Here is a 13,096-nt window from a genome sequence, read left to right as displayed (position 1 = left end):
TGTTTTGGAACTTAAGTGAAAACTATTTTCAAAGCAAGTAAAAGGACAATTCAACCCCAATTTAGCAAAGTATGTTTTGTTTTCAAATATAAGTTTTAACACTAAAATTTGCAACCATGCCAGACACCACCAAAGGGTTTATAAGTGGTGAAGAGTTTGAGTTATGGCTTCGAACTTGTTAAGAATGAGTTATCATTTCGAGAGAAAAAATGTACACGAAAATACTTGATTTCTAGGTTTTCTTTTTCCTTGTCAATAAAATCAAATGTATTTGAAAGCTAAACTTTGAGACTAACCAATGAAGTCGGCTCAATCGGTAAATAAACTCTCTTAACAGTACAACTCTATGATGAATAAAAATCGATAAATAGAGAAATGTTTATTCTTACGAAATATATAGGATGAAAAGTGAACGTAACATTTTGATTGGCTTATACTCCATTACACCAGATTTATCTCAGATGCAGGAGATAAGAACTTAATGTTTCTTAAGAAAAGACATCACCGTTTGTGCATTTCCTGTAAGAATAAATTGTGCTCCATAGCACTGCTTGGAATAATACTATTGACAAATATTCAATGGAAAACAAACACAAACGGCAATGTAACAACCATAACTTGATCAAATCAAGAGGCGGCGGTGAGTGGTTCAAGAGTTGGCATGGAGGTTCCTGCTAAGAAGGCTTTGATCAATGTTAGAGCAAGTTTTGGTCTATGCAGAGGAACTTCATGCCCAGCACCCCGTACATTTACAAATGTGAGTCCAGCATATTCCTGGGTCCATCCTCCTACCTGATTGTTTCACTTAGATATCAATATCAATGCACTGAAGTAAATGTGAAGTGAACAATATTTATCTATCTATCTATCTATCTATCTATTTATCTATTACTGACTTACCTCCCCGTCATCATACCATGCACGCCAGGGGCTCACGGTTGGAAGCTTGAGAGCATTTATAGTATAGCGAGTAGATGTTACCGGGATTACCGCATCTGTATTACCACTGGCATGACATAGATGAATTGTGAAACACAAAAACAGTGTAAGCCTCTTTGGAGCATAAAATTATTTTTCGAGAAAAAAATGATATACGAGTTACAGTGATTGAATGAGTAACCTGAATATCCATATTCGCAGACCAGTAGGAATAAGTTCACGATATATGTCGAGTACTGTTCTAGGAGAATCCTTCCAGTTTGTGTTTACCACAGTGCTGCAATGAATGAGAGAATAAGTGGATGCTGATCTTGAGAGTTTGTTAAAAACATGAAAGAAATATGGTGATGCACTTTATGCCGTGCCTACAATCCCTAAAGCCACTACGTAATATCAAATGATGTAGTTGCAATGATTCTTGAACTGTTAGTTAGTAACTTAGTATCATATGCAAAGGAACTCTGTAAGAAAAGTACAACAACGGTGCAGAGATAGTATCATTCAGTTTCAACATTGCAGTTCTATACTTGAAGCTTCCTCCGAGTTGGTTTTTGTTTTGTCACTTCTATTTTTCAATGTTAAAAAGGTGGTTATGCGATTTGTAATGATGTGAAAATAAGTAGAGCATTACCTGCAGGTCTCCCATTCAGCAGGCTTATGATCTGGATCAACATGTAGAATCTTTTGGACCTCTGGTCGATTGAAGTATATAGTGCTGTGCTTTTCGGTGCAAGGATCATACACACCTCTGAGTCTTCCAACACTCTGTTACATGAAAGAGCATATGAATGAGGGTTTATGCTATAAAATCATATAAATCAGTGTTGAGAATATGCATCAGTAGCCATAGCTGTTGTTCATAAGCTGGAATTTTTACTATTGTGGATGCTTGTGGGAGTTCTGGAAAGAACGTAGGAAATAATTTAAAACTTAATTATGGGAGCAGACAGAACTTTTCTTAAGTAAAAAATTAAATGTCAGTTAGATATTTCGTGTATTTGAAAAATATAAACTTCAATTTAGATCTATCGAATGTACCTTACTTGGTTACTTATCTTGTCATGAAAGGTACAAGTATCTAGATAAGGAAGGAAAAATGTTCATTTCTAAAGATGTCATATTTGACGAAACTAAATTCCCTTTTTAAGTTGTTCGGAATGATTTTCCTTGGCACTTCACTTACCTCGCTACTCAGCATCAGATTATCCGACAGTTTTCAAGGGTTAAGACTAAAAGATTATCTTTTTCCATTAAGAATGTCTCTCCACCTGCACCAAACGCAACCTCCAGAGTTGTCCCTCACGGTGTTATTCTAACTACTGACCCCATTCCTTCTATTACTTTTTAACTATCTGGTCCGTCTTTGTGTCAACCTTCTACTGCACAAGTTGTTTCTCCTTCCCCTGAACCTATGCAGCATGCTGCGGCCTGCGCAAACAACTTCTTCTCCCTCTTTTGGGTCGGGTATTGTCAAACCTTGACGGAATCCTAAAACTTCTCTATATAGATTCAGAGCCTTCCACTTTTAAGCAAGCCGATGCTTCTCCTAATTGGAGAGCTGCAGGGTATTCAGGATTAAGGAAAAACCAGATGGTACAGTGAATAAGGCAAGACTTGTTGGCCAGGAGTTTCATAAAAGATATGGCTGTGATTACTCGGAAGTAGGAAACCTTCGCATTAGTGGTTAAGCATAGGCTTATTGACTGTTTACGGTGGATCTAGGCTCCTACCCTTCCTCTAAACTGTGATCGTATAAATCTACTTTAGTTCAATAAATTTATCTGGCTCATAAAAAATCATCTATTTGTGTACAGTAACATCCTAACAGGCTTAACTTCCTGTGACTGGAATACGCGGGACTTTCCCGTGTTACACAGACTCCTCTTTATTTTTATTGGAAATTGAAACAGTACAGAATTTGAGTACATTTTGAACGTGTGAAAGTTTCAATTGGATGGTCTAACCTAGTATGCCATAGGGAAAAAATTGGAAGTGTGTGGAATAACAGTGTCAGGGACATCGTAGGAAGGTACATAAGAAGCTGAAAGGACCAAAGTATTTGCAAAACAGAAAAAGGAATCAAAAACAGCACTAGACGAGTGGTGACTATCTTGAGTTATTGACCAAGATAGCTCTGCAACAGCACCTGATGGTTAACTTGAAATTTAACAATGCAACGAAAGAGGGTAAACTCAAAATAAACATTGTTATCTATTGCAATTTGACTAACACTAACAAGGTTTTAAGTAATGGAAGGCCACCATACTGAAACGAATTCTCATGAGGTATGAACGGCTAAGGCATAAACTGCTGCTGGGGAGCATTTGCGTAGGATTCAACCTCTGGTAACAGTTAAGAGTAACATATTTGACATTGAAATTACCATGGCTTCCATGTCTCCTCTCTTAATAGATCTTGCTCCTTTACATCCTCTGAAATTAGTATTGGATCCTCAAGGTCCGATACTAATTTGTGATTGAAAATTAATTTGAGGAGCAGATGAACTAGCATATTGAACCTGAAGTACACTCGGTGGCTACTTGGTTTTGGAATAGCCATACAAGCAGTGGTTTGAGTTAGATTCAGGGATGCAAAATCAACAACATCATTTTGTTTATTTGTGTGTTGCTCATGAGGCTCACATTAAGGGGGAAAACAAAGGAACTGGATTCGTAAATGGAGGAGAATGAATGATGTGTTGATTCTGGAATAAAAGAGTTTGCACCCGAAAAAGAAGAGTTATGTATTGTGGCCGAGCTGCAAGCGAATCTGGCTGGAGATAAGGCATTTGAGGTTGTGATACCATGAAGATTTTAGATAATTCTGCGATTTTAGATTGAAAATGAAAAGTTGCAAGTGATTGGTTTCTGTATTCTAATTCTTTAAACTCGTAGTTTAGAGTAAAAGGAAGCTCAGTAATTGGTTGCAACAGAAATGATATAACTACTGAACTGTCATAACAAGAATTAACTAATTTAATTATGCTTAATATTCAGCCTAGTTGTATACAAACAAAACCAGGATATAACCCATGTACTCTATCTATGTAGCACCGACACCATTGGTTGAAGGCTTGTCCGGCGTCTGGGACGTGTCAGTGTCTAACAATGATGTTGTTGCATTCAATTACTTCTATTTTATTAAATAATTATTGATGTTTGTGTAGGTAAATATGCGAGAATAGTAACTTACATTCTTTCTTTTGACCTGCTGATTATCATTAGCATGGCAAGGAGGAGTGAAGATACTGTATGGGTCTATATTACCCATTTCTTTATCAGCAATTTCCAAGATCCTTTCACATGACTGTGAAGGGTGTTCGACTGACTGAAAATCACATAGCAAGTTCAAGAGCTTGAATGTTTGATCCGAAATCATACCATTTGTCCACATAAACTCGAAAATCCCCAACTGATCATGGAAATCGTCTGTTAGAGCATTTCCTACCTGCAGCAGACAGAGATGCATATTATTCCCCTAATGACACGTTGTTTTCGGCAATTTATTCTCCACATTCTTACAATATTGCATGGGATTATTACTGGTTTATTTTTTATTTTGTGTAAAAATAGAATTCATACCATGAAACCTTTGAAATTTATAGAATCATGTTTTGTAGCTGAGTTGTACTTGACAATAACTTGGCTAAGTTGAGGAACATAATGTCCTGAAACAAGGAAAACCAAAATTAGAGAACTAAAACACTTGACATGATAAGTGTCCTTATCTATCTCACCATTTGTGTTTACCTGCATAGCTCTCACCGCTGATGAAAAAGTCTGTTTTTTTGTATTGTGGAAAACGCTCAAACCACTTCAATAGAAATATGAGATTATCCTCAGCTGCACATAAAGAATTATTAATTTGATTTTATTCAATGAACATACTTGAAGTGTTATGAATTCCAATAAGAGAGCTCATCCAAAACAACTAGTCCATTAGGGAGAACCCATAGATGCGTATGTTTGGTTTCATTTTCGATGGATGCAAAAGTGATAATGAAAATGTTAAATCGATTTTCAAAGTCTCACTATTCGAGAGACAACGTCATGACACTTCACTCATGGACAATTCTTTCAAAGAAGTCAACCTCACACCAAAAGCACCAATATAATGAGCATCAGCCAAATCAGAGGACTCGTCATAAAATACTAGTCTATTAATAGTAAGAATCCTTTGTCTCATAAGTTTAACTTCATAATTGAGACTCCAAATGTGTGACACCTTATTTAATCTTGGTCGTCTGACCACAAATCAAAGGTATAGATTATTTAAAGATGATCTAATAAAGGTGTAATGTTATACGACTAATCTCAAATCAATGACCAAGACATTTTTCGTCACCCACCGTAATTAGGATCTTTGACCCCAGTAGACGCCTAAATGTATCCTATGGCTTGGGCCCTTTGGGCCTGCTATGAGACTAATTCTCAGCAGCAGGACGTCTGATTTTATTTTTTTTACCAGGGATGGGCTACCTCCCAACTCTCCCAACACAAAGTTGGTATGATCAAGATTACTTACTGTGTAAATAAGCGCGTATTAGTAAAGACAAAAAATCTAGATTCAAGTAAGTGACACCTTACCTGTCCTCTTATCGCCGTTGTTGAGAATGTCATCAGATGAATTCTTTGTTGAATATGAAAATCCAACTCCAACAGGTGAGTCAATATAAAGAATATTGGCAACTACAAAAAAACAAAAACACAAATTAAACAGATAAATATATTTTTTGAATTGTTAAACACAGAATAACTCTAAATCACCTTGATTCCAAGAATAAGGATTAAAATGAAGGTTTTTGCCATCTGAATTAATATGAAAAGGACCAATTTCCTCAGCTTCACCATAAGCAATAGAAGAACAACCAGGACCACCATTAAACCATAAAAGAAGTGGCTTAGAAGTAGGATCTACATGATCAGCTTGAATGAACCAGTAAAACAAATTCCTACCAACATCCTCATTCACTGTTATATAACCAGAATAATGTTCAAAGCTGATGTTGAAGTTTTGACCTGGAAGTGCTCTACCAATCTTGTCCTGTCCTTGTTGGACAAATTGGTTTGTTGCAATGTAACATTTGAAAAAGGTTGCCAATGTTATGATGACAATGAACAATATTTGAGACCACTTAGAATTGGCCATTTCAGATGGTATATAGGTACAGTACCACTCAATTCTATGGCATTTATAAGAATATTAATTAACTATACAATAAACAATTAACTATAGTATATGAATATAAGGTAATTATTGAGTGTCAGTTTTGTATTTTTGCACTGTCAGTTTTTGTATCTTTGCATCCACGCTAATTGAGTAGGTGTGTTGTGTTGTTCACGTTGGTGTCAAAGACAATGCATGCAGGTTACGTCTCTTCCTTCTACAGTTAAGTGTTTTGACACATGATGTAAGTAGGAATGTTCCTTATACAGTTAAACCCTCCAAGTTTTTGGTACAAATTTCATTTTAATGGAACACATTTCTTTTCTTTTTTTGGTACAAATATTGGAACACATTTCTATTTAGGCAATTTTGGTTAAATGCATGTTTGGTTTTGCGGTGATAAGAAATGATTTTGCAAAATAGATTATGGATAAAGGTAAATTGAATTTAAGTTATTTATATTTGGATGTATTTATGTAAAAGTATTAAGGGATTAAAAGATTTAAGGATTTTTGCACCAGAAAAAAAAAAAGATTTAAGGATTTAAAGGTCCAAAGTTCGAATCTTGAAAAAGGAAAAAATACTAACATAACAATTAACATACTAATATTTGTCATTAAATAAAATCCTCCAAAATTGAACCAAACATAGACTAAGTTTGTTGGAATTTCAATAAATTAAAAAAAAAGACCCTATATTAATATATGAATAAAAATAGTCACGTGTATAAATTATAACAAAAAAAAAATTAAAAATTAGGTAATCACATTAAAATGTGAGTAAGAATATTCGCAAATATATAAATTACAAAAAAAAAAAAAAAAAATAGTCCCTATGAGATGTATTTGTATATTATTAGGATGCCTTTTACTGTTAATTTCTACCTTCAGTAGTTTGTTATTAGTCTTGTCTTGTATGCCTTTACCCTATATAACTTGTTGATTGTACTACTAGTTTTCAGCATGAATGAAGTACGTTGAAACCATTTTCTCTCTAAATTTTGCTTCCTTTTCCTTGCCTGAATATTCTTGGAGCCCACACTCCTCGAAGAGTGCATATATCCTGTACATTTTGTGTTAGCAGAGTGTATCATACAACTGTTTCCTACCAAAAGCATGAAATCATTACAATAAATTACTTAGTTTTATCAATCGATTAATACAATTTGTTTACTAATAATTTTTTAATTCAATCAATACCATTTTTGAGGTTTTCTTTGTCCTTGCCAATCAAAATATTTGTAAGTAGAACTGTGAGACTAATCAATCAACTCGGCTCAATCATTAAATAAACTCTTGAGTACAACTCTCTTGATTCAAGGAAGAGAATTAATTGTATTTGTATCCTCTTTATTTAAACCAGTCTTTGGTTGAGGAACAACATATCGCATTCACCACCTGTTTTCTAATAAAAACAAATACAAACGGCAATGTAACAACCATAAACTTGAATGTATCATATCAAATTGTGGCAGTGAGTGTGTGTGGTTCAAGAGTTGGCATGGAGGTTCCTTCTAAGAAGGCTTTGATCAATGTTAGAGCAAGTTTTGGTCTATGCAGAGGAACTTCGTGCCCGGCACCCCTTACATTTACAAACGTGAGTCCGGCGTATTCTTGGGTCCATCCTCCTACCTGATTGTTTCACTTAGATATCAATATCAATGCACTGAAGTAAATGTGAAGTGAACAATAGCTAGTAAATGAGAAAATATTAACTAAACGAAGAAAATAGATAGAATCTATCTGTCTATTATGACTTACCTCCCCACCATCATACCATGCACGCCAGGGGCTCACAGTTGGAAGCTTGAGAGCATTTATGGAATAGCGAGTAGAAGCTACTGGGATTACAGCATCAGTATTACCACTGCCGTGACATAGATGAATTGAGGAAACACAAAAATGTAAGTCCCTTTGGCACCTAAAATTACTTTAGGAAAAAAAAAAATTATGCGAGTGACAGTGGATGAATGAGTAACCTGAATATCCATATTCGCAGCCCAGTAGGAATAAGTTCACGATATATATTGAGCACTGACGTAGGTGAATCCTTCCAGTTAGTACCTACCACATCACTGCAATAAATGATAATAATTGGATTATGATCTTATGAATTTGTTATAAACATGGAAAGAAATACAGTGATGCACTTTATGTTGTGCTTAAAATTCTTGAAGTCAGTACCAATTATTAAATGATATAATTGCAAGAATTCTGCAATTGTTAGTTAATAGTGCAGAATAGTATTTTGCTTCTCCGACAGTATTTCTGTTTTCAGTAAAATTTTCATACTGTTTCTACATTTCAGTTTGTCGTATATTTAAAATAAGTTGGTTAAATGATTTGTAACACATGCTGTTATAATATGTAAAGACTTTCAAAAGTTTCTGTTTTGAGCCTTACCTGCAGGTCTGCCATTTATCAGGCTTATGATCTGGATCAATATGTAGAGCCCTTTGGACCTCTGGTCGATTGAAGTATATAATGCTGTGTTTCTCTGTGCAAGGATCATACACACTTCTGAGTGTTCCAAAACTCTGTTACAAATCATATACCTTTGTGATATGAATAAGGATTTATGTTATAAAAAAAAAAATCATATAATTCAATGTTGAGAATATGCCTCGCTATCTGTAGTTGGAATTTATAAGCTAAAGTGTAGAATTTCTATCATTATGGATGCTTTGTGATAATTGAGGTTTGTTATGGACAGTATGTAGCCAATAATTTAAAAAGTTAATTGTGGCAGTTATATTTATAAGGATTGGTTTCCATCGCGATGGCTATAGAAACTCTGACATACCATGAAGATTTCAGAGAATTCTGAGAGCTTAGAGAGAAATTTAAAGTTTGTGAATGATTGGTTTCTGTATTCTAATTCTCTAACTCATACTTCAGTAGAGAAAAATTCATTTCAGCATTAACTAATCTAACTACTGAGCTGTCATAACAAGTATTAATCAATCTAATTATGCTTAATATTCTGCCTAGTCGCTTGCTAACAAAAATAGGATGCAACCCATGTACTCTATCATTCTGTATCTTAAATTAAATTAAAAGGAACTCTCCATTTATCTGGACAGAATCAAACTGAGCACATCACATCTTCAAGAAATAAGAACATTTCTTTTCTTTTTTTTGACTCATTAAGAAGATTTTTTTTCATAATCTTAATACAGTACCATATGACCATGAAAACATGTACTGCACCATCACAAACAAGGAAATCTTCAACAGGCAACAATATTAGGATCTTTAAAGACAAGACAGAACAATAGTAGAAGCTAGAAAGATCAACTTACATGCTTTCTTTTATCCAGCTGATTATCATTCGCATGGCAAGGAGGGGTAAAGATACTGTATGGGTCTATATTACCCATTTCTTCATAGGCAATTTCCCAGATTTTGTTACATGAATCTGATGGGTGTTCAACTGGCTGAAAATCACATAGCAGATTCAGGAGCTTGAATGTTTGATCCGAAATCATACCACTGGACCACATAAACTGGAACATCCCCAATTGATCACTGAAATCATCTGTTAGAGCATTTCCTACCTGCAGCAGACAAATGCAAATTATTGATTCAGTTAATAATGTGAAAGGATCTAACTGTTCCAAACAAATGGAATCATTACTAGTTTTTGTGCAAAAATGGAATGCATACCATGTACCCTTTGAGATTTATGGAATCTTGTTTTGTATCTAGGTTGTACTTGGCAATAACTTGGCTAAGTTGAGGAACATAATGTCCTGAAACAAGCAAAACCAAAGTTAAAGAACTCAAACACTTAGCACAATAAGTGTCCTTATCTATCTCACCGCTTGTGTTTACCTGCATAGCTCTCACCACTGATGAAAAAGTCTGTTTTTTTGTACTGGGGAAAACGCTCAAACCACTTCAATAGAAATATGAGATTGTCCTCAGCTGCACATAAAGAATTAACAATTTAATTTGCTTCGATTCAATTGGCATAAATGAAAAATGGTCGGTAAAGTGTTAGGAGAGCCCTAAAGGAGAACCCATCCAAAACAACTAGTCCATTAGGGAGAACCTCTAAACACCTATGCCTGGCTTCACTTTTGAAGGAGGCAAAAGTAATGCTTGAAGCGTTGAATTGATTTTGATATGTCTGAGTGTTGTCGAATAGAATTGATTTTTCATCCATAATGGTTTTAACTTGAATCAGTGACCTTAAGCTTTTTCCTGAAAACGTAATTTTATGGCTGAAATTTATTGTTAAAGTCACTTTTACGTAAATGTATCTGAACATAAATTATTTTAGGAAATTGCTAATGAGTGTCATTGGGCATCGGTTAAGTAAAGAAATATATAAATATTGTATTGGGAAGTGGTGTGTTCATCTTTTTTAAAATTTAAAAATTGTACTTCACAATACAAAATTAATATTTCTTGCTTCTTTAACTAGTGTTCTCAGGGCACTTATTAGCATGACCCCTTATTTTACATCCAACTCAATTTTGCAAAAAGTTCATTCAAAATCAAATTTTGCCACTGCAATACAAACACAATAAACTTCACTTCTTAGGTGGGAGTCAACGTCAAGATACTTCATTAAGTGAAGTTTTAATCAACTTCCTCATTAGTTAGAACCCTCTATATATCATGAACATAAGCCCAGAAGGAGAACTCATCCCAAAAGACTAGTTCATTGAACACATGTTTGGATTGATTTATTTGAGCTAATCTAGTGACATAAGTTTTTATGACACTGTATGGGAAAACTTATGAAAATAGCTTATGCCATTGTTCACAATCCATTTTCAGCTTATTTTCATAAGTTCAGCAAGATAGCTTATGAAAACAACTTATACCTTATATGAAAACAATTTAACTTCATTTTTTCTTTTGCTATAAAAGTAGTTTATACATAAGTGTTTATCATGATAAGAGCTTATGCTATAAGCTGCAAATAAGTTGTTTATCCAAACAAGACCTAAGTGAGAGAATCCTTTGGCATATAGTAAGTCTCACTTCTTAGTTTAGACTCCTAATGTGAAACACATACCATAAAGTGGGATTTGAATTACTTTGTGACACATTCATCCAATCTTAAATCAATGGTTAAGACTATTTAAAGATGATTTGATAATGGTATAATGTGAGTCAACTGATCTCAAATCAATAGCCGAGATCAAGTAATGCATGTAAATGCATGTATTCGTAAATGGGTGGATTCAGGATCCAAGTGATACCTTACCTGTCCTCTTATCGCCATTGTTGCGAATGTCAGATGAATTCTTTGAATATGAAAATCCAACTCCGACAGGCGAGTCAATATAAAGAATGTTGGCAACTACAAAAAAACCAAACACAAATGAAATAGTTTAACATAACATTAATTTTTTTAAACTCAGTATCCGACCCAATAACCAATTAATACCGGGACAAATCTCATTGTCCACTCGTGGGGCCCAATCGAAAACAAACACATGAATACAATTAATAATTAAACATAACATAATACATTTTTGGAAAGGTTAAACAAAGAATCACTCTAACTCACCTTTATTCCAAGAATATGGATTAAGATAGAGGGTTTTAGCATCAGAATTAATATGAAAAGGACCAATTTCTTCAGCTTCACCAAAAGCAATAGAAGAACAACCAGGACCACCATTAAGCCACAAAAGAAGAGGCTTTGAAGTAGGATCTACATGATCAGCTTGAATGAACCAGTAAAACAAGTTCCTACCAGCATCCTCATTCACTGTTATATAACCAGAATAATGTTCAAAGCTGATGTTGAAGTTTTGACCTGGGAGTGGTGTGCCAATCCTATCTTGCTCTTGTTCGACAAATGGGTCTGTTGCAAACGTGAAATTGGTGTTGCACAGGAAAAGGGTTGCCAATGTTATGGCGAAAATTTGAGACCACTCAAAATTGGCCATTTCAGATACGGTTGCCAATGTACCACTACTTCCATAACACTGTATTTATAAGGACCACTTGTTTAATCACGTTGACAAATTCATTATCGATGCAAGAGTCTTAATTAGGTACTGGTTGTGTAAGACGTATTTGGTCCAAAGTTAACACGGGTGAAATAGGCTAGATCGAGTTAGGTTTTACAATGCGTAAGTTTGATGAATTCTACTCTTTACCTAACGCAAAACACTCGCGCCCAACTGATTTTCAAAATATACTCCTACGTGACTTAACTCACGCACTTTATATGCATTTGCGTGACTTAAGTCATATATTAGCATAACAGAATATAAAATGTCTCAATGATTTTTATTTTTTTTGTATTTTTTATTGCTAATGATGAAATTAGTTAGAATATAGTTTGTTGATGTTGATTATAGTATGTTTGACTGCAATGTGGTAGTTTATAGAGTGAAATGACATTGCCAAAATTTAAGTGTCGTTGTTGAATTGTTAGAAATGACACAATGTCCGTATGAAGTAAATCATTGATTTTTTTTTCCCTTTGAAATGTTGCGTAGAAATGTCTCAGAGGCCAAACCCTGATAGAATGAGGGGAGATAGGGAGTCTGCTACCGGGAGTGCACGGGCCGAAAGGGTCGCAACCCGTCCTCCTCAGCCTAGTCGACGAAGAGGTCGGGGCACGAGGCTAGGGCCTAGTTCATCATCACAGGCGGATGCTTCGCAGGTAGTGGACCCGACGCAGCATCATCATCAGCCTCATTATGAGGAGTATCAGCAGGCGTAGAATTAGCCTTATTATGAGGAGGCTCAACAATATCATTTTGATGTGTATCAGCACCATCAATATGAGGCGTATCACCAGCAGGATCATCAGTATCAGCCTGATATTGAGAAGGAGCAGCCTCATATAGAGCAGCCTCAGCAGCAGAAGCAGCCTCACATGGAGCAGCCTCAGCGGCAGGAGGGTGGGGGTCAGGCTCAGGGGGAGCCGGTTGTGGAGTACGAGGCCAGATCAGAGGGCTATGGAGGGGGGTCTTCTGTGGTCACGCTTTTACCTCACTTCGGTAGACACGTGGCAT

The 13,096-nt window shown here is 35.4% G+C and overlaps 2 protein-coding genes across 2 annotated transcripts; both read right to left on the bottom strand.

The window, feature by feature from the left end:
* Window positions 1-368: 368 nt before the first annotated feature.
* Window positions 369-6,105, bottom strand: LOC146948778 (serine carboxypeptidase II-2-like). Its single transcript, XM_085744985.1, has 9 exons — window positions 5,706-6,105; window positions 5,526-5,627; window positions 4,689-4,781; window positions 4,521-4,606; window positions 4,132-4,386; window positions 1,571-1,704; window positions 1,121-1,216; window positions 901-1,006; window positions 369-792 (listed from the first exon to the last, which is right to left on the bottom strand). The coding sequence occupies exons 1-9, from the start codon at window positions 6,085-6,087 to the stop codon at window positions 628-630; spliced, it is 1,419 nt and encodes a 472-aa protein (XP_085601111.1). The 5' UTR covers window positions 6,088-6,105; the 3' UTR covers window positions 369-627.
* Window positions 6,106-7,364: 1,259 nt separating this feature from the next.
* Window positions 7,365-12,035, bottom strand: LOC146948777 (serine carboxypeptidase II-2-like). Its single transcript, XM_085744984.1, has 9 exons — window positions 11,632-12,035; window positions 11,326-11,421; window positions 9,939-10,031; window positions 9,771-9,856; window positions 9,407-9,661; window positions 8,508-8,641; window positions 8,084-8,179; window positions 7,866-7,971; window positions 7,365-7,736 (listed from the first exon to the last, which is right to left on the bottom strand). Exons 1-9 carry the CDS (start codon window positions 12,014-12,016, stop codon window positions 7,566-7,568), a joined length of 1,422 nt encoding a protein of 473 aa, XP_085601110.1. The 5' UTR covers window positions 12,017-12,035; the 3' UTR covers window positions 7,365-7,565.
* Between the last annotated feature and the right edge of the window lie 1,061 nt (window positions 12,036-13,096).

The sequence above is a fragment of the Medicago sativa genome, chromosome 2, assembly GCF_051527215.1.
Source record: "Medicago sativa cultivar Bolivia chromosome 2, Bolivia_mono, whole genome shotgun sequence".
Taxonomy (NCBI): Eukaryota; Viridiplantae; Streptophyta; class Magnoliopsida; order Fabales; family Fabaceae; genus Medicago; species Medicago sativa.
The sequence above is the reverse complement of the archived record's forward strand: the minus strand, read 5'-3'. Positions and strand labels throughout refer to the sequence as shown.

Coding starts and splice junctions, on each gene's coding strand:
- LOC146948778 (XM_085744985.1), bottom strand. CDS start 6,087: ATGGCCAATTCTAAGTGGTCTCAAATATTGTTCATTGTCATCATAACA. Junction 4,607..4,688: donor CAGCGGTGAGAGCTATGCAG/GTAAACACAAAT, acceptor TCCTTGTTTCAG/GACATTATGTTCCTCAACTT. Junction 1,217..1,570: donor GCTGAATGGGAGACCTGCAG/GTAATGCTCTAC, acceptor CATTCATTGCAG/CACTGTGGTAAACACAAACT.
- LOC146948777 (XM_085744984.1), bottom strand. CDS start 12,016: ATGGCCAATTTTGAGTGGTCTCAAATTTTCGCCATAACATTGGCAACC. Junction 10,032..11,325: donor CAATGGCGATAAGAGGACAG/GTAAGGTATCAC, acceptor CTTTATGTGCAG/CTGAGGACAATCTCATATTT. Junction 8,180..8,507: donor GATAAATGGCAGACCTGCAG/GTAAGGCTCAAA, acceptor CATTTATTGCAG/TGATGTGGTAGGTACTAACT.